This window comes from Xiphophorus hellerii, chromosome 19, assembly GCF_003331165.1.
Source record: "Xiphophorus hellerii strain 12219 chromosome 19, Xiphophorus_hellerii-4.1, whole genome shotgun sequence".
Taxonomy (NCBI): domain Eukaryota; kingdom Metazoa; phylum Chordata; class Actinopteri; order Cyprinodontiformes; family Poeciliidae; genus Xiphophorus; species Xiphophorus hellerii.
Genome location: NC_045690.1, coordinates 10,780,297 through 10,802,137, shown reverse-complemented (window position 1 = coordinate 10,802,137; position 21,841 = coordinate 10,780,297). Strand labels below are relative to the sequence as shown.

The 21,841-nt window shown below is 38.9% G+C and overlaps 1 protein-coding gene across 1 annotated transcript in view; it reads left to right on the top strand.

The window, feature by feature from the left end:
- Positions 1-21,841, top strand: part of akt1 (v-akt murine thymoma viral oncogene homolog 1) — a 44,042-nt gene that overhangs the window by 6,730 nt on the left and 15,471 nt on the right. The window contains exons 2-3 of the mRNA XM_032547083.1: positions 1,659-1,835; positions 20,722-20,850. Coding sequence (XP_032402974.1) covers positions 1,790-1,835; positions 20,722-20,850 — 175 coding nt within the window. The 5' untranslated portion in view covers positions 1,659-1,789. The remainder of the gene's footprint in view (positions 1-1,658; positions 1,836-20,721; positions 20,851-21,841) is intronic.

The following is a 21,841-nucleotide window of genomic DNA, read 5'->3' as shown; positions in this document are numbered from 1 at the left end:
GTTGCAGAAATTTTAACTATGACACGCTAACCCAACTGACTGAAACTTTAGGTTATAAACACTTGTGTGTCTGAGCGGTTACCCGCGCTCCTCCACAGCTTGATGAGCAGCCAGATTTTTAGTTTTGTTTTCAAGCGCCACCACTTCTGCACAATAGATCTGATGTGTGTGAATAGAGAGAAACGATTCACATAAAAATATTGACTCCACTTCAGTGAGCCCTGATGTGTTTTCACCTTTAACCACACAAAGCTGGCATATGGCTGTGCAGTGCTTGCGTTTTAGATGCTCATGCATTGCAGCAGTGCTTTGCATTGTGTGTATTTAACTTGCATGTTGCCAACTGAGACAATCTCATCCATTTGGGTCTCTACAGGAACTTATTTTAATTTTCAATTTCAAACCTTTGAAAAGTTAAAGGATACATCCAGATTTCCGATATAGGTCTGAAATTTGGTAAGCTAAGTCGTTACTTGTTTTTTTATTTTTTATTTTTCTTTCATCTTTTTGAGAAGATCGCTGGTGGCTCAGAGGAATTCGGGTGCCATTTCATTTTGAACTAAATGTGCTACAATGTGCCTTTAGGTTTATAGAGGATACAAACCAGAGCAATCTAAGGTCAGTTTGAAAGTAAGAAAAGGTCATTTACTATAGTTCTTTTAGTCATATATATATATATATATATAAGTAGTTCTTAAATGAGGTACTCGAATGTGCAGAAACTATGATCCCCATGGATTCCTGCTATCCACTGCACAAGTAATTAAACTTAAGACAATTAAATTTAGCAGGTTTTGTTAGTCATTCCGTTTACTAAATTATGCAGCTGATAAACTACTTCTGTTTATTTGATTGTATTGCAAATATTGCACTTCCCAAATGCACATAATACATGTTAGCAAGTCGCAACCACTTGAGCTTAGCAAAGCATTTATGCCATTTATTTACTGGCTGATACTGATTTATCAAATTTTTTTTAAAGTCTTCCATCTCACTGGAAACCCCCTCAACTATGAGTGTGTCTGTACTGCTTTGATCATATAGAAAGGATTTTAATCACAAGTAAAACATTTTTGCTGCATGTTTTCTTTTCTTTTTTGAAATGATATGAAGTTATCTTTGGGTTAAAATTGCATCCCTGGATTAATATTTGAGGAAAGTTGTTATTGCAGCAGCTGGAAAATGTGAATGTGTTGCTATGCTAAAAGCTGAAGGATAAATTTTGATACAAAAGCAAAACAAGCCTGACAGCCTAATAAAGTGTGTAGCTTGTGTGAGAATGATTTGATGTCATCCTTTTTTTTTTTTTTTTTCTTCAGAGCAGCTCTGGTCATGCGTGGAGGGGAAAACTCCTGGTCTATCAGGAGTGGTTGTGCAGGTTGTGAACAGTGTGGAATTTTCCAGTACGGCAGACTTCATGAATGCCAAAACACACTGCCACGTCATTTGAACCTTGAAATTTTGCAGGTTCCTCTTATTAAAACGACACCACTGTTGCTGCAGCATGTCCGCCTTTGGCTGGGCCATAAAGCACGAGGATCCTCTCAGTTACACTGCTTCGAGTCTGCTTTGTTGACCTGAGGGTTAAAATTTAGACAGATGGAAAAAGATCTTTCACCTCAACTTGGGGCTAATTTTTACGTTTCCTCGAATAATAGGTTACCACCATTGAGAAGGCGGCCTTAAACCCCAGGACCCCATCTGCAGGCTCCTGCATTGGGCTGAGTGAAGGAAGCAAAGTTGTGTCTCTCCTGGTGGGAAACCTGGATCCTCCATCTTGTCCACCAACATGACCAATGTGGTGATCGTCAAGGAGGGATGGCTGCATAAAAGAGGTAAAAACACTGATCATGTGTTTTGGCTGCACATATCTTTCAATATAAATATGCTGCTTGAAGGCAGTACTTGATAGGATTTTAAGGACTGGGCAATTTGGCAAATAATTATATCACATTTTTTCTTTTCTACTTAAATCACAGTTTTTAATTCATCGCAATCTCTTTGGGTCCAAGTACATTTTTGAAGAGTTTTATGAGTTTGGACAATTTTACCAGCTTGTGTCATACAGAAGAAATTTTTTTTTATTACATTGCCATACTAAAAGCTTACATTCTGTACATTTTGTCTCAAACTGATTTGCCAAAGTCAAAGGGATACATATCTTAATTTAAAAGGTAAACAATTATCACATCTCGACAGGGTACAGGGTGATCTTGCTACATTGCAGTGATTTAATGTTCACAAAATTTGAAGTAGCATTTTTTTTTTTTTTTATTTGATCACTCTCACCAACACAGGCAGAATGTCTTGTGCATTACGTTATATCTATCTGGAACAAATAACTTTCTGCAGTCCAACACATTGTCCACCCAACAATCAGACTATTCTGATTTTTACAAGCAAAGAGGATACTGAAAAGCTGTTACATCAGTTTCAAAATATGCTATTTAAACTGTAGCATGCTTTATTTAATGCTTAAGGTCCTTATTGTGAAATTTTGCTATCTCAACACAATTAAACACTTTTCTCTGACCTGAAAGTGTCCAGTCTTCTTGCTACACACCATATTTGAAGTACTGGTGGGAGAAGGTGATTCAACAGTGTTGTTCTTTGTACATATTTGCAGGTATTGTAGGGATTAATTGTTTTTAACAAGCAAAAAGTTGTTGAATTTCCCTTTTGAAGAAAATTCTACTTGATCAGTAAAGATCTCTCTTTTAAGAATAAAGTTTTCTTAAACAGTGCAATTTATTGTTTAATACAAACAATTTGTTTTAAACAATTGTGCTAGCAGTCCAAATATTGGATACAGTCATTCTAAGGGCCACAAATGGCCTCTGGGCTGCACTCTGGACACCCCATACAAAGCTGGTGTCAAGCCTAAACTTTACCTGGCTTTGCTTCTACTTTACAAGGCAGCCAGTGGCAGCTGGAGGAGACGAATAATACTCCATGTATTGGGGACAAAAATTTCTTTATGCTTTTTGTATATTTTTATTTTTTTAAAATGCTAAGAATTAGCACTGTCTTAGATGGTGGGTTTTTATAAAAGAAAGTTTGACCACTGTCGCCAGATATGGCTTTAATGGTAATATGGTAATTTTATTTTAAAATGTCAATACTTTAAAACTAGTAACTGTTTCATCCCTGCAACCATAAAGCTAGTTTATGAAGCCAAAGGAGAAAGAGGAACCCGAGCATCCGAGCAAGAACATAGAACTATGTTACACAGAATGTGCATAGAAAAACAGCAAAGCACCCCCATGTCCTTAATTTTTTCCTCCGAACAAAGTTTCTCAAAACGCTGCTTGAAAGATCAAATTAAGCCTTTTTCCCAACAGCATGAAGTTGAAAGGTCTAAAAGATGCATTGGAGGGGCTTTTTTCTACTCTGCACCACCTTTCTGCTATCTGCTTCAGGTTTTGCTGTCTCACCCTTTGCAGCAGAATGAACCATATGTCATGCAGAAGTTTCCTCCTAAATGTCTTCCTATATCTACTGTACATTCTTCCTCTTTATTTTAAAGACCTTACTTCTAAGGTCTTTCTTAATTTGTTAACTGCATCCCCCAAAATGAGTGTCATTGTGACCTGGCAGTGCTTACTATTTATTGAACAAAAGAAGATTTCCCAGTTTGTGGTTGGTTACTCTTTAGCAACAATGAAGCCAAAAAGTCATCCTATTACAGTAACCGGTGGAGATCTCTTTGCATCTGTATTTAATTTTAACACTGTGACTTACTATTTACATTTGACGATAGTGATCGTCTTGCTTTCAAACAACCCCCAACTGTTCAAACATGTAGGTTAACCAAGCTACCACAGAACTCAAACTATGTAAAGAACCTAAAATATGTTCATTGCGCAAAAATATTTTCAAACTCCCTGTTGATGCATGTTTGCATTCAGCTTTAAATTTAGACTTCAAACATTCATTGGAATTGATCCATTTTCACACTAGTAGTTGAGAATATAACACTGCTTTTTTTCCCTAAATGAGTAAGCAGTTCAATTTAAAAAATCTAAGCTGTTAATCTGTAAATTTTGGTTGCAGAGTCCCCTGAGGGGCTCTTTTGAGTCTCCCCCCACCAACAGTGTTGTGTGGTGTTTGGCATGGTTCTGTGTCAGGCGTGATTCCCGTTGTTTGGACGAAAAGGCATTCCTCACATACCTGCAGGCTTTGAGCAGCTTTATGTGTGCATACTAACTCTGCCTTTCGACTGCGGCTTCCTCACAGAGCTTGCTCCATCACCACCCGGGGCAAAATAAGGATAAGAACCTTTTCCAAAACCACTCAAACCTTCTGGGCTCCAAGCCATAGAATAAGTTTTACTGGAAGAGGGGAAACTGTAACTTAATGGATAAGGTAATAGGAGCAGGTCCCTTACAAAGAGCAGTTTGCTGCTGGGATGTTGCTATAACTTCAAGACTGAGTTCAGTCTCAGGATCATGCGGCTTTTGCTCTCCTCCCACGTAGAGATTGGGTTGTCTTATTTCATTACTGGGAATGTTGGTTTACTAATTTGTTTGCTTGTAAAATTATTACTCAATATATATTTTTTAATTGCATTAACAGCAGCTAAGGAATTGAGGACTAGCTGACACAAAAGCCTTCCTTAAAGTAGCAACTGCAGAGTTTTGGTAAATATCTTAATACAAAACACATTTTTGCAGTGCATCAGTAGTGTCTCTTCTGCTGCATAATGAGTAAATATTTTAATATTTAGTTTTTTTAAATTTTGCCCAGTGGTTCATGGCCAAAATAATATGGACTCCTGCGGTCCATATTAAGCCTTATTTTTATCATTGCCATTTTTTCTTTTAAGTTTATGTTTGCTATGGGAGAGAATTCATGTGATGCAATGACTTAAATTTAAATTGTGCACCATTTTGTGCTTTTGCTTGTAGTCACTTGGGGATTGATTCAGATTTTAAAATTCCTGGTGTTGCATTGTTTTGTTACAAAATGTATTAAAGAAGAGTCAAATTGATTATTATTTTTCATGATTATTATTTTTCACAGTCTGAAAGATGGAAGCGTGTCATTATTTTCTAGGTCTGGAAAAGTACAGAAAAATAAATATGGAGAAATGCTTGTATTTAGAGACTTCATTCCCTATCACTTTGTCCAAAAGTTGTCCTTCCTCCCTTACTTTTTTCTTTTCTTCCTTCCTTCTTTCCTGCCTTGTCTCTCTGTATTTCTGTGAATACTGTCCAAGCAAGAGGGAGAAATATCTACCTTAAATTCATGGTGAAAATTAGATTTTATATTTTAAAATGAATATAGGAATGAGAATTCTGAAAAGTTGAGTCTGAGTTGTTTAAACATTAAAAGAATTGCAGTCTAAGAATTTAAGCTGAACAGAGAGTGAATTAAACCTTAAATAGTGTCATTTTACAGAGGTCTTTAGCTGTGGGTAGTCATGTTACTTTTTTGCTCCTCTCTTTGTCTTGTCTGAGTCATGAAACTGGCAAATGTCCATTTTTCCACACCTTCGCTGCTGCTGATAAGAACGGAACATTCTTATTGAGAGCCGGTGTAAAATGTAACTTCAAGACTAGTCAAATAATGACTGGGATGAGAAAGGCGAGTTTGTATGACAAGTATCCACACACATTAACACACAACTCCTGCAGTGACACCCCTTTACTTATGACACACGCTAAACAAACAACCCGTCAGGAATAATGAGTTGGCATGCTGTCGCAGCCCGGCAGCTGTGGCCTGTGAAATGTCACCCCGAGCCTCCGTGTTTTGATTGGAGGACGTTCGGCCGCTTCCCTGACAGGAAGGCTTTTAGTGTCGCATCACTGTCATACACTCGTTGCCCCAGAGCCACTGCACAGAAGGTGAACCTGCAGCAGCCCTGCTTTGCTGTCCGTCACCTCAGCCAGGCGTCCCGCACCTTCGCCTGAGCTTTTATTTTGTGGCAGTGCCACCCAAGTGACTCAAATCTCTGCGTGGGCATGATAATGAACGGCGCATACAACCGCACCATGCTCATTACTCCCATGTGTGCACCGAAAACATCAATTTAACATCTCAGAAAAGATAAACCTTCATATTTCCATCATTGTTTTGTCTGCGTTCCATGAAACCCAGTCATGCAGTTTTCTACTTGTGTAACTTTACAAAAACCAAACTCATCCTGACTTCATCCTGCCCCAGTAAAAGTTACTGTCTCTTTGTGGTGATTGGATTTCACAGTGGGTCAGTCCCAGGCACAAAGCACAGCCGCTCTAGCATGTTAACTAAACAAAGCCATGCCATTCACTCTTACTCTGATTCCTTTCTGATTAGTCATCTTGAACATGCACGTGCAAACTGTTTCAAGACTCCCAAAAGAAACTTGAGCAAGTATTTTGCTTCATACTTTGCAGAACTAGGGTGTCTGTGTAACTCCACATTCTCAGCCTTGAAAGGTTGTGAACATTTGTTGTAGATTGGCTGCCTTCAGTGATCTCATTCTGAAGGACACACCTTCATACTTTCTTTTTAGGCTTTGTGTCAAAGAAATGTGCTCAAATTGTTGAAGCCTCTTGATGTGCTGGTGTGGAATGGTCAGTTTTACAATGCAGCTGTGAAACTGGCAGAAGTGGTGACTTGAGTCTGCAACTTGGATTGAAGTTGCCGTAATAGTATGCTCAGTCTGTGTCGATTTTTTTGTTGTTGTTGTTTTTTGTAATGTTTCTTGACAGTACTAGCCAGAAAAAGGGGTTAATAGCAACTTAAGTTTTTAGTCTTGAATTCTACCATCTAGCAAGTTGATGGATTACTTAACCAAGTAAGTAATCCATAGACTGCAGCTCTGACAGACTTACACACTTTGGATCTCTGTTTTGCTCCTAAACCTTTGATGTTTATTGTAACATTTAAATTACTGTACACATTTCTCTCATACTGAACTGTTCTAAAAGACTTTGGCTAATTTCCCAACAAACTAAACTTCATTTACATCAGACATCTTATTTTCACACTGGTAAGCTAGTGTCATCACAAAGACACTTAAGGTTCTTTAAAATAAAGGCAATTCATGTTAGGGTTTGTTAACAAACTCTAATCTTTCTTAGTAATGCAATAAATTGCACTTTGCCCTTTATTTGTTGTAACAACCAGGTAGGACTGACTTATGATGCAATCACTGATTTATAAAAATTTTAATTTATTTAATTTCTGATAAGCTGATCATTAGGCAAAATCAGTGCAGCACATAATGTGCAGATTTCAAACGGTAACCTCTTTTCAGCCAGGTTATTAACAATTTTCATAGTCCCCCTCCACCTCCCGATACTTGTTTAGCGTCTTTGCTTGTTTTGTTTTGTTTTAAAACAGTATTGAGACTTAAAAATCTAATTCATTTTTAAATTAATCTGATTTTGAAGAAGAAAAAAAACTGACCATGTAAAATTCCATCATCATATCTACTGTTATGAGACTTGAAAACATAACTTCTAAATGCAGATTTAGTTAAAAGCTTTCTTAATAATTTCTTTAATAATTTTACATGCTGAAACAAAAGAGTCCAAAATCTTGTTTAATACACTATATAATAATCAAAGGAATTAATAGTAGTTTATTACATCATAAGACAGAAACCTGTAACAGATTTTATGAAGTGGTGTTAACAAATTGTTACTTTTCTTTTTACATGGTGGGATGTTTTTATATTGTTATGATACTTTTAATTTACAATATATTTTTATAGGCGTTAAAAGCTTATGATTTTATATTGGGGCAAATAATTATTTGTTTTCATACTAGAGCTACATATTCCATGTGAGGTTGTACATTTTGGATAGAGAATTGACTTAGACTTGGTGGGGAAAAAGTCCTTGTGAATGTCTCTGAGAGGGTACAGTCTGTGTGAAGCATGTTTATTTAGAGAACACCGCCAACAGGACATCACCCAGCAAACTTGCGTATGGACCACATTGCAAGTACAGGCTTGCACAAACACTGTAACTTTGTAGTTGGTATCGCAACCAATTGTTATGTGTCCACTTTTATGTGCTTTACAGTGTGCACGCGATACACACTTTGAATTTGTCTACGGACCCATGCTGCAGATCCTGAGCAGCATGGTTTTTTTTTTCCTTTGGAAGAAAAAAAAACCCAACATCCTTCCAAAGTTTCCTTCAAAGCCAGAGCATCATCAGACATCAAAGCAGCAGATTGTGGGTTTCTTAGTTTCCAGCAAAGCACTGTGGCCAAAAGCTCAGTGAAGCTCGACAGAACAGCGCTTGCTTGTCCTCGCCTCTTCCCTGGCCCTTGTTTGTTTGACTCATTTGCTCCTTGACAAGTATAAAGAGCCGGCCCCCTCGTTAGGCTAACGAAGGCCACAACAACTGTTGGATTTGGGTAACACGCTCAGCTGGCTCAGACTCGCGAGGGGAGAGAGGTGCAGAGAACACACCAGTAGAGGTGGTGTGGAAAAGATAAAGGGGTGAAAAAGAGAGGCAGAAGTTAAGCGGCGTCCTTGTGATGTTCCCACAACATTGCTCAGTGACCCAGTTGGCATGAGGAGAGCTGATGGAGGATGTGTACGACGTGCCACACAGACCCTCTCATGGTATGGTTTGGAGCTCATCAGCTAATTGGTCCCTTTTGCTGGTCATGAGGTTGAAGGACACCCATGATGTGCTCCTCCAAGCAAAACCTTGTTGGTGGTCCAGGAGAGTGCATGGGACGCAGAGGGAGGATGATGTAGGGAGGCGGAACTCTAAAACATCAGACACAATACATGGAACAATGGGGGGTTTTTTGTTGTCATCTTTTGCATATTTCTCTCTGATGCATGTGGTGAACAGACCTGCAAGAATCCAGCCCACAGTTTTTCACAGAAGTCATGGTTCACCTTTTTTTTTTAATACCTCCTAAAGGCGAACAGAGTTTCTTCTACTACTAAATGCTCTTCAAAGAAGCATGCCCAACTGATTAACCATATCTCATGATTCTGTCATGCTGACTGTTTCAAGACTGCAGGTCTTTGACTCTGCCAGATTTATTGCTGGGCTCAGTCTGGCTCCTACAGATCCCCTCACTATGGCTGTCAGCAACCACACATTGCTGCACTGCACAGACACACAACCATTTGTATCTCATCACTGGAGAAAATTTCCACTGAATTTAGTGAAATGGTTCCTTTATATGGTGATTTTTTTTTTTATAAAAAAATCAAACTTTCATTTATTCATCTATAAATTGCAATTAATAAACTCCATATAATTCCCAACGGTATTAAAAACCCAGTTCAATCGATGCATACTGTATTGTACATGTGCAGCAATAAAGCTCCATACAGGGTTTGTACGTAGACCTAAGGTTTTTAATGCAGAACTCCCTTTTTAAGCTTTCTTTGGAGAACTGTATCGAAGATTAGCATGGCTATCTGCTTTCCTGAGAGAATGAAGATGCAGTATCTTAGCTAAATTTACCTTAACTGAGATGTCCAAATACTTTCAACATTTCTGAATCCAGAGAGAAGTTGAAAAGTCAGAAAGATAAAAAAAAACAAAAAAAAACTTGCTGGAATATGTTCTGCCTTCTTGTTATCTTTTGGAAGTCTTACTGACTATTGATCTGTTGCAACTTCAATGAAACACAATGAACGACATATCTCAATGTTTTAGAACAGTTTCTTTTTGAATAGCTTTTAATAGCATGTCACTGCTTTCTCTAACTACATTTGTTTAACCCCTCACTGAAAATTTTGAGTCTTCTCCTTTCAGCTACATCAAGTAATAAAAGTGTTATTGTCGTGACAACCAGGTTTCAACCTGGTGCTAATTTTGTTGCTTAATTATACAAAATCCCATTAAAATACACTGAGGTTTGTTGGCTGTAAAGTGAAAAATGTGGAAGCCGTCAGGAGGCATAAATAAGTTTGTGAAGCTGTGATAGCCTGTGATAGGAAGGATGTTATGTGTAATTTGTTAAAAACCTTTACAAACTACATAGCAGTTCAAGCCAGAGAACATGCAAGTACTAGAAGATGCACTAACTGATCAGACAGAGGTTTCCCCACCAGGAACTCAATGCTCTGGAAGGCCAGGTTTCTGGCCTTCAGCGCAGACCCCCTACTCCGGGAAATGGGAAAATGGGAAGCAGTCTTTCTGTTAAATGTGGTGGAGAGAAGTAAATTACTGGGGTGCAGCTGTCGGCAGGAAAGAGTGCTGGCATGGTGGTGGAACCAGGAGACTGCGGGAGGTGTCACCTCCACCAATTTGCTTCCTCTCATGACAGTCCTGCTGTGTGCTTACTTTTCTGTGTAGAACCCGCCTGCTGGCTCCAACTGTGGTTCTCAGTAGTGCTCCATCTTTTTTTTTTCTCTTTTCTAATCACCATCTCCCTCCCCCCATTTTTGTTTCCCTACAGTCTCCATCACCATCTGATCACATGTTCTTTACCGTTCTTGGTCCTTAATATTTCCTGCTTCCCAAATCCCTTGCCCACCCCACTGAGCACATCCCCCTACTCTCCTCCATTTGTAGCCCACCACTCTATTACTAGTATAATGCCACCACTGACAGATCAGACCAATAGTGGAAGTTTCTAAAAAGCAGCTAAATGTTCCCAGTCATATCACTGGCACTACTCTCCATCTTAGCATGGTATTTTTAAAGGCATTGTTTCAAAACAAGAGGACAGAAATGTAAAATCCCTTATGTACATGGTCAATATTAACTGTGAAATACAATGTTGCTTTGCAATTGCTGCTTGTTCTGGAAAATAAACTACCTTTTAATTTTTGGTAACAGTTTACTACTAGTAAAATTACCTATGAATTATTTGGAAAACTTATTGGTTTAAGACCTGGGACTTTGACTTGGGCCTTGCGTGACTTTGCTTTAGGCTCAGCATGAAATTTATATGCTTTGACTTAGGACCTAATTCGAGAATAGTGTGTTAAGACTCTTTAAGGTGTTTTAGCCTTAAATTTATGGTTATGTCACAATGTAAAAACTGTATTACAATGACTTCAAAGCCAGAAGAAGTGTGTAACTTTCATACATGTTTATTAAAGCCAGACAAAAACATCTTCCAAAGGACGAGCAACTCTGCTTCATTTCTCAAATAGCTTCTAATGGTCAACGGAGATTGTGGTTATTAGTGCTGCAGAAAAGAGGGAAGAAAACTTAAATATTTCTTGACTCCCCTATTTACTATTTACTCCCCTTTTGGCCACAGCTAGCTCTGACAAGATCTGAGTTTAAATTCATTGTGGTTAAAGTTAGAAAAGACTGAATTATAATTTTGAAAAAGTCAACCATTTCAAAATGCTTAGTGCTGTACCTTTGCAAAAATCCATCTAGAGGTTCCTGTTGGATGAAAAGCTACTATGTCCCTACCAGAGCTAATTTTTCTTGTCTAAGTTTCTACCCTGGTATTTGGCTTTTCCATTGATGTTTTCTTATCTTTTTAAGTATTGGGTCTTACATCAGTCCTTGAGACTTTATTGCCACTAATTTGCGCTAAGTAATCTGTGTTTATTTGTTTGCTGTGCAGTAACCCAGTTAACTAATCCATGGGTTGCTTGTTTACCCAGGGAGAAGGGGCAAATCTCAGCCCCTGTGTGGCAGGGGGGAACTTCCCACAGTGTCTCTATGGTAATCAGCAGGTGTCACTCACCATGGAGAAGAAGTGAGTGCTTTCTTATGAGCGTGAGAAAGAGGGGCAGCCTCCATCGCATCCCCAACCCCCTTGCTTTTTTTTTTTTTATCTTGGGGTAGCAGCAGCCCTAGCGACAGTGAGAGGGTTAGATTTCAAAATAGGATGGTCCTTCAGCTCAACATGATGATGATACGTCCAAAGTCCAGGCTGTGGACTTCCCCTTCTAGCCACTGCTTGGGATAAAAGAAAAATTTATGTCAGGAAAAACACAACATAAAAGTGTCCAAACTTCTGGACAGGTTACAATGGCCTATTGGTGTCTGTTTCACAGTGAACAGTGAAATGGGTAGAGAGCTCTTTAGACAGCATGAAGTTTAGCAGCATGCCTTCCGATTCAACCAATTCATGGTGGAAGTCAAGATTGTGGTTGCTGGGGCTCATTGGTGACCCCTACATCAGGGAGCCCTCTCTCCTCTGGAGCTCACAGCTCATTAAGATGCAGGGCACAGGGCGGCGGGCCGCAGCTGCAGCCTACAGGCAGAACCCGACAGAAAAGGGCCGAAGGGATGGCGGGGGCGGCTGAGGAAAAACCAACAAAAGGCAAAGCCCATCCTCCCCCTCCTCCCTCGCTTTGGAGTTCTAATTCCCTAATCCTCAACCTCCGCCTCACCCCCTCCTTCCACCCCTCTCATCCGATTCCCACCACTCAAACACACACATGCACAGTTCATGGAGTTACCACTGGCTCCCTTCCTCTCATCCCCAAGCTATGAATGGCCAGACGGGGGACAAAACCCAACAGCAGCCTACTCAGGAAGTCCAACCACTGGGTTTGGGCAGTGAGAGGCACATTTTGTCTGAGCCTCTCTCCCCCCGCTCGCTGTGAGAGATCACTTACCCTCTCATAACACAAATGTGGGTATGGTTTATCCAATCATCTTTAATGATTCTTTGCAACTTCACAAAGAGGTTTGTATGCATCAGACCTGTTTTTGCTGCTTGATGAATGCTACATGATGAGTTTTTATTCAACGCTAACAAGCCAAGGCAGCTGGGACATCAGCATTCCTGTTGTTGTCACATGGAGACGGTAGAGGAGGACGTTCTTTAGAGCTATTAACCTCTTTCACTTCCTCGTTGTTGTTTTTTTCTTTTCCGTGTAAGATTTCCCCATTTCTCCCTTTATTTACCAGTTATTCTATAAAACTTCTCCCTCTAGCTTTTATGTTCTAGGCCTCTTAAACAGAGGTAACTTACAAAAGGCTCGGGCACCTAAAAGTGCTGTTGGTTTTGCTTTCTTGCAAGTTTGTGATGTTTGGGTAAGCATGTCCCAATTACAGGTATGAAGACAGGTTTTAAAAAGCTTGGGTCTCAAAACCACAATAATTTTTCAGCATGCCATTCCCACAGTGTGAAGTCGGTTAACAAGTTGCCAGAGAAAATGTTGGAGTAACCAGAAATTTCTCTGGCTGTATGGAGCATGGGGCAATGGAAGGTTGACATCCATACTTTGTACATGGGTGGCACAGTTTACTCCTGCGCCATTACCTTGCCCAACTGTAACCATTTCTAAACACATTTTCTTTCTTTTATGTATGGGTGGTAGCTTTCTTATGCTACTTGACTGGCAGGGCACAACAAGTCACACAGTTTTCTGACAGTTAAAGGATTTTAAACGGTAGGAATTGGTTGATCAGAAATTTTAGCATGCAAGAACTGTTTGTCAAGTAGCCAACTGAGCTGATAGTCAAACTAATTAGCCAGCTAGTAATAGCAGCTTGTTCTGTACTGTATTAGCAAAAAGACTGGATCAAATTTCTCTACTACTTTCTTTAAAGTGGTGTCAGCCCACAATTTGCTTGTTTAAAAAAACAATACTTTAATGCATCTAGAAAGGCTTTTCACAGGGTTTAGCACTTTGATTAAAGGAATTTCTGGCCATTGTGAGGGCAGACACGGATGTTGAATGAGAAGGTCTGACTTGCACTCAATTCCGAAGTTTGAGGCCAGGACCAGTTAAATTTTTCCATACTATGCTGTCATTTATGTCCTTATGAGAGTAAGGTTTGGAACGTTTCCAGCCAGAAGCATCAGTCCAAAATGCCTTGGTATGCTGAAGTATTAAGAGTTTCTTTCACTGGAACTACGAGGCCAAGCCCAACTTCTGAAAAATAGCCATACACCATAATCCGTTCTGCACCCAACTTTACACCTGACACAATGCAGTCGGAAAAGAGCCTTTCTGCCAAACCCAGACTCATTAGTTAATGTCTTGAGAGAACATGTCTCTGCTGCTGTAGAGTCCGTTGGCAGGTTTGTTTTACCTCGTTACATCCAAAACTTTGCATTGCATTTTATAATGTAATGCTTTGTCTGCAACTGATTGGCTATGGAAACCCATTCAGAGAATGGGTCTGGGGATAACCTGAAGGCCATATGAGGTTTATAAGTCTCTACCCACTAACTGTGCAGAAAGTTACTCTTTTTATATCGTGTATCTCAACATGTGTGATTTTAATTGGCCTACTTTGTGGTTGAGTTTCTGACGCTCCCAGCGACTTTCTTTCTTTTTTTACACAGTTAAAGATGTTTGTGCGGTAAGTCATAACTGAACTTACTGCACAGGTAGCATTCATGGTACCGCCTTTGAATTCACTGAGCTCGTGAGGGCAAGCCATTCTTTCAGAAATGCTTGTAGAAGCAGACTGCATGCCAATCTGACTGGTTTTATATAGTCATGGACATGGAATTGATTGGAACACCTAAGTTACATGATTTGGAGGGGTAACCTATTACTTAAGGCAATATAGTGTTCTTGCATTATTGTGTAATATGCTGAAAATTACTGGTAAATTTAGTGGGCGTCAGTCTGTGCTGCAACAATGATCAACAATGATAATAGAGAAATTTGGATTGGTTTTTGATAATAAGAATTCTGTCTTGTCCTAAGTTTTTGTTTAAATGCTGTGAATCTGGGCTGATTTGCTAATCAGCAGCCCAATGCTAGCTGGGACAATTTTATAAAAGGAAAAAAAAAATCTCAGTCTAGTAGGCATAGAAGTAAGGCTCCTGTGATTTTTATAAGTGTGGACAAACAAAATAAGGATCAACCTTTTACAGCTGTGGCCAAACCTGTTTCTCCCCCCACAGTACACCTTGTTGTGTGTATGTTTTGTGTTTAGGGGATAAAGGGCGTGGCAGTCGCATGCGAGTGCTGTCCACACATACAGGACCGTGCAGCAGTTGGCAAATAAAGATGAATTCTGTTGTGTTTGGCAGCGGTTCTCTGTTCATTATTTTCCACTTTGCCCAGCGCGCATCCCAGCCCTCAGCAGCTGCTTGTCATGTAAAGACACTCTATCAGGCCCTGACAGCTCCTCCCATGCACACACACGCAGTCACAATGCACATGGCTCATACACGCACTCTTCCACTTGCAGGCCTACATATGTAGGGAACATATGTAGCGATCTGTCTCACTAGCACTCCATTCAGCACAGCTCCTTGCACAGAGCTTTTTCATCCCCTTTGGTTCTTCCATTGCTCATCTTGTGTCAAATCACTCTTATACTTCTGTCCTTCCCATAATTTAGTTGAGTTGAGCCACATGGCTACTGTCTGACTTCTGTAGAAGTGCCTTGATTCTGTGACACAGATAACAAGAAGGATTTCCTATAACAGGTTTTTTATAATAGATACATATATTTACATATACATATCTGCGTTTTTTAAAAATCTTTGCAAGGACTGCTCTTAAGTTGCTTTTTGTATTAACAGCATTTCATATTTTTACAATTTATAGCATTTTATATTTTATTTTTTATTTTTATTTTATCTACAACTACTACTCAGTGGCAGTTGTTATTGTGTCTTGTCTCTATGCTGTAACTCCGAAGTAATTTCCCTGCTGGGATGAATAAAGTACTTCTATTCTATTCTATTATGTCTCGATCAGACATTTGATGAAAGTTTTTCTTATCTAGGCTGTGGTCGTTGTGTGTGTGGGGCATTTTCCTGTTTGGAGAACATTTTCACATCAAGCAGGGTTTGGTTTACTGGTACAAAGTGGTGATGAACTGAGTCAGAAGTAGAATGAACTCCTGTGTTTTTATTTAGAACTTTTGTCAAGTTGTTTGTTTTGCCTCTCACTGAGTCAGCTGGGGTCTGCCCTGCTGAGCATCGATGGGATTACACCAAAAATGATACTAACTTTGTTTAACTTGCATTCTCCTGTATTGAGCATATTTTATGTTTTTTTCCACACAATGTATTTTATTATAGTTTTATTTGAACCAACATGGCATAAAACAGAAACAAACATAGGGTGTACTTTATTTTTATTCATCTCATTTACTCTGATACTCTTAATAAAATCTAGTGCAAGCACCTAAATCACTAAACTAGTCAAAAGTTAATCTACCTCTGTGTAATTTAATCTCAATTTCAATACAGCTGTTCTCTAATTACTTTAGAGGTTTGTTAAAGAACATCAGTGAAAACAGCGTAATAAGGTTGGAGGAGGGTGAGGCTATTTAAAAAATATTCCAACCTTTGAACATCTTAGAAAGTACTTTTCAATTCAACTGAAAATAGAGCTGCAACGACATTGTGATCCACCTACGCTAATAAATTGGCCATTAATTAGAGAAGCAGCCAAGAGTCCCATGTTAATCTGCAGTTCAGGTGGGAGAGTCTTTGTATAGAAGAGCTATTAATCTGGCTTTCATAGTAATGTTGATGGGGAAACAATCAACATTGTTTCTATTACTAAGAAATTACTAAAAGAAAACCAAAATACATCCTTTCTGAAGTTTACCAGACGTGATGTAGGTTCTGTGTTGATGGGAAGATGAGTGAAGATAAATACTGTGCAGTCCTGGAAGAAAACCTATTAGATGTAGCAAAACTACAGACTGGGGTGGAGGTTCACTTTCCAGTAGGGCAATAACCCAAACAGACAGAGCTACAATGCTTATGTTAAATATTGACGAGTTGAAATGCTATAGTCCAAGTTCAGACCTAAATCCAGGTGAGAAATTTTGTAAAGTGACCCTTCAGTTTTCAGGTCTTTCCAAAGAACATAACTGACCAAATGTTTTGTCTGTAGACCAAGTGCAAAGCCGATAGAAAAATTAATTAGAAAACTTGAAGTATTGACTTTGGGGTTAATTGCAAATGCAAGGCAAAAATTACAGATAATTTATAGAAATAAAATTCTGTTATTTAACAACTATAGTTGGTGATATTGAATATGATTTACAATAAAATACTGACAATTGTGGTTGTAATGAGTGTAAAAATCTTTAAGCGTTACGAATACTTTTGCAATATGCTTTGTTAGATAAATAGAATAGTGCATTTCTCTTTGTTTCTTGGGGGTTAACTTGGGTTAATCTTGATCAGTGAGGGTGAGTAAACACCCTCAATAATGCTTGCTCTCTTGCTCATCTTGCAGGATTTTTTTTTTCATCAGTGTGAGAGTCGGTAACCGCGGTCTCTCCCCAACTTTGTTTACGTGAACTGTTATAGATGCAAAAAGCCCAGCTGTCTGTTTCACTTTCTCGTCATGTCAGCGCTTAAAAAAGGTGTGTGGAAAGTACATATGAATAAAAGTAGAAGGGGAAATGAGTGTAATGGGAAGCTTCTAAGGGTCATCTTTGTTGTTTTTGCTCTCAGCAGACTGTGGTGGTGTGTGTGTGTTGCACTGCAGTGCTGTGGAGACATAGTCTCAGACAGCCGGATATAGCTACTTCCACTGTTTGTCATGTGACCAGGTTTTGTGGTCACACACGAGGAAGTTGCAGTGTCCTCCTGTCTCAAAGTAGTGTGTGCAAGGTGAAAATGTGCTGGGCAGATGTGGAGTTTCCCACATTTCTCACTAGTATGGTGAACATTTCTTGTACTGCAAGTCTCTTAGTTGCTTTTTCACTAATCTCTGGGAGCATTTAGAGCTCAAGTGTCAAGTTCCTTCATAAACTTGTTTGCTTCATGATGTGTTTTCCCCTAGTAACCACATGAACCCGTCTCTTCTGACATCACAGTTCAGCATAGCTACAATTCTTGGAAGACTCAAGTGACTGAGAACGCAGGGCTGGCTTTGTCATCCCCCTGACATCAATGCCATCAAGGCCACCTCAGTGTCTCCAAAATGCAGTGCTCGCTGAGCCTTGAGCTGCTGCTGCGTCATATAGTACCACCCATGCTGCTTCTCCAGTGGGTGCTATGCGTCAGCAGAGCTGGCAGAAAATGCTCTCAACCTTCCAAAGTGCGTGTTGATGTAATCTACTACACAGAGGCCTTTTTTCTCCCTATGAGCCACTCTATAAACAAATCTATTTGCACACAAGCACATTGGGCTATGGTGAAACACCTGACTCGACCCGTCACAACAGAATGTGTACATAAGAAAATTTCTCAGTCTGGAAATGATTTTTGCCCTGTTCTTGCCCTAAAACTAAACCTTAGACAGCTCAAACTACTTTTTTGTTGTTTTCCATTCCCACCAGACGAGCATGTACGTAGAGTCCACGTCTCGTCAGAGGTGTCAGGTAGACGGCTCATTATCCTGCCTCTGCATTGTGCACATACTGTCCTCAGTGGTTGCTGGCATGGAGGATATCAAGGGAATATGGGTCAGCCAAAACCTGTCGGGAGAACAAGTCACCAGCTGGGGCCCAGCTGAGGAAAAGAAGGTTCGGTACAAAGGGTTCAGCATTGTTTCTGGCCATCAATTTCATCATTGTTGAACAGGTTATTGATTTGAACTCCCAACTTTACTCTTAAATTGCACTTCATATGTGCTCTGGGTTGTATGTTTAGAAATGATATAGGCGAGTGATCTTAATGAACTGTGTGTTGATTCTTTGAGATATAGTATATATTTATGAATGACTGATCTAGATGCTGAAAAATGACATATCTTTGCTACTGTATTCATCAACCTTACGTTCAAGGTAGGGGCATTTTTAAGGAAAAATGAGCTAATTTGGAATTACTCTGCAGATAACAAGATTAACAATCTGAGGGGTACTTTGCAGTTATTTGAAATCTGCTGATGATTAGCAGTTTCTTGACCTTTTAGACACTTTCTTTTTATTCCTTCTACCTGACCATGCTAACATATTTGCTGTGTATTTTTTAAAAATGAAAATTGACAAATGGTGGGCAGGAAAAGTATCATTTATGACTGGACATACTATAAGAGGAAAACATTCAAAATATATATATAAAAAAAAACTTCAAATGATCTTCTAAAAACTTAGAAGATCTTAGGAATACAAAAAACACAATTTAACCCCATAGACCTTGGGTATGGGTCTATGGGGTTAGACCATACCCAAGGTGTGTGAGCTTCTGACTGGCTGGTCACTGTTTCACTCTGAAAGTCACGCCATTCCACAGTTATTAGTTACATCTATTGAAACAAACATAACTTCAGACAATGGACAGCAAAAACACACACGACTCACTCTGACAATCTGCGAAAATGTTAGACATCTTGTTTTCTAAGACTTTGCCAAACTTGAACTTATTTTTTACCAGTATTACTTTTCAAATGTGTTTTATTTATTTATTTTTCAGTGGTGGAAGTTGCCTTTATTAGGAATCACAGAAAATCTGATGAAATAGAAACAGGGAAGACTTGCAACAAAGGTCACAAAATCATGAATCAAACCAAAGATGGCTGCGTAGCGGATACAATCCCTGTTAATGGGGCACCTGCACTGCCACTACACTACACCATGCCCCATAATTACTTACTATTAAAATGTTGGGGGGTTTTGCCTCTGCAACTTTACTTTCTTGTCTTGATAAGATTGTATTCATCTTGACGAAAAATGTTGAAAATAAAGGGAAACCAATAAGTTTATATGATATAAATTATTTTGGACTGTTTGGTGAGTTTTATACCACAGTCCACCAGCTTCTGTTTCCTTTGTACTGACTGATCTGTTTCCAGTTGTATCAATCAGAAGTTTTTGAGTTAGGGAAACAGAAGCTCATATTGACAGATCTTCTACATCTCTGTACACGCACACACTAAGAAACCCCACACTTCTGTGTTAGAGGAAATGGGGCAATTAAGGACAGCTTGGTGCTGCTTGGCAGGGGGTTAATATGCGGCTCCGTAATTAAAAATAAATTACAGTTTTCCAGTATAAATATTCAAGTTCCACGCCGCCGTGTGCCACTGCCTTGTTATGGTATGTTAGCTTTTTTTTCCCCTTCCGTCTGTACAACATCTGGCATAACATTTCCTGAAGCATCACCAGAATAAATTGAATTTGGTCTTTCTTCAGAGATTCATTTGCGTGAATCACGTTGAGTAAGTGAGTAGGATGTACCTGTGTGGCTGCAGGTTGTGGTAAATATCTGTATGGGAAGGTGATTGGCTCCAAGTAAAGGAAAATCTGTTTTAAGCTGCAAAAAACTTGAGACTTGCTGCTCTAATGGTTATTTTCAGATTTTTATTTCTTTTGAACTCGTAAAGACACTTATTTTCTTTCAGTGCTAATTTGACCTGAACATACGGAAGTTCCTGGTTGCAAAATGACAAAATGCAACGAAGGTCAAGGAGTAAATACTTTGCAAGGCTGTATGTGTTGTTACATTCTCATTTACTAACCTATAATTTTAATTCACATTCAGATTTGTATTTATTTTTGCTGTCTTGATCTTTAAATTCAGGGGAAAATAATTCTGTCAGATTATTTTTCACAAATCAGGAAATTCTCAAAGGTGGCTCAAATGGTTGTTCTATCTTTTCTCCCACATTGTATTTTTCTTTTGACTTAACCCTGTCAGCATTTTATTAAAGCTGAATAATAATTTTAAAGTAATAAAAATAAGACATGTCCTACCTTTTTTGGGCTATCTCTTATCTTGCTATGTCTCTAAAGTCCAATGAAACTGGAAAGGAAAAATAGGTGCATGAGTTCAGGTTCACCAAAAACGTTTTCATCACATTTGTAGATGAAAAGAACAGAATATTGACACATATCATAAAACCCACAAAACGAGTAGCGTTGTACATTAGTCGGGCTTTTGAGAATCTAGAAGCAGAGGTTTCTCAGAAACCCAATATCTTCTATCTGTGTTTCCCCATATCAGGAGAATACATCAAGACCTGGAGGCCGAGGTATTTTCTCCTCAAGAGTGACGGTACATTCATCGGTTACAAAGAACGACCACAAGATGTTGACCAGCTGGAAACCCCCTTAAATAACTTCTCTGTTGCACGTGAGTATCTGCTTCAGCGAAAACACCTCTTTCTTTTTCTAAACACCTTTAGTTTTTTGCTTGAATATTTTTTGTGGTAAATTTTTAATTTGTTCATTTCACATGTTTTAATAATATAATGCATGTCAGTTTTATCCAAGTACATTGAAAGCTATCACTCTAAATGTACTCTGCAGCCAGTCAAGAACACTCCATTACTTACAGTTGGATACACATAACTTGAGACATGTTGGTCTATGTTTTGTGTGTGTGTGTGTGTGTTTTTAAAAAAATTTTTTAAGAGTTGCCTAAAACTTTAACAGCTGTGAGCTATTTGTTGGAAAACACTCTGGTGTTAATAGGTGAAAGTAATTGCACACCAAAAAATTACGTTGCACCTTTTTTTCTGATTTATTCTTCCCTGGATGTGTCACAGCTACCATTAGTGCAATTCCCTAAAATGCTTTTCAATGTGTAGATTTCTTTCTGTTATGCTTTCTTTTAATCTCAGTCATTTCATTAGTTAATTGGATGTTTGATGGGAGTTCCTTAAGTTTGATACAGAAAGAGTAGGACATCCTCTATTTACATCACTCTCTTCATCTGTTTTTCCCCTGATGAAGCCAGACCTTAAGCTTCTTTGTTCATGCAAAATGTAAATGGAACCTATGCAATAAAACTCACATTTTCTGCACAGTTTTCTGGGCTAAATCTGGTCAGTAAGAAATTTCTAAAGCAAGATCTGCATGGACAGCCAGTTATTGCAGGGAAGAGATACAGTGACTAAAATGTAGCATGACCTAAGTCCTCAAGAGTATTTATAGTCTAAGTATAGTGACATACTAAAACATGCAGAAAACGTATGTATTTTTTGGTGTGCATGTCAGGTGTGTTAAAGGCTAAGTTCACATTGGATCATATTTTATCATCGTGTGCCCCTTGCCTCAGTTAGTCAGAATTGTTTCTGAAGATGCTGCAGTATCATCTCTGCAGCATCATTGCGTTGTTGCAA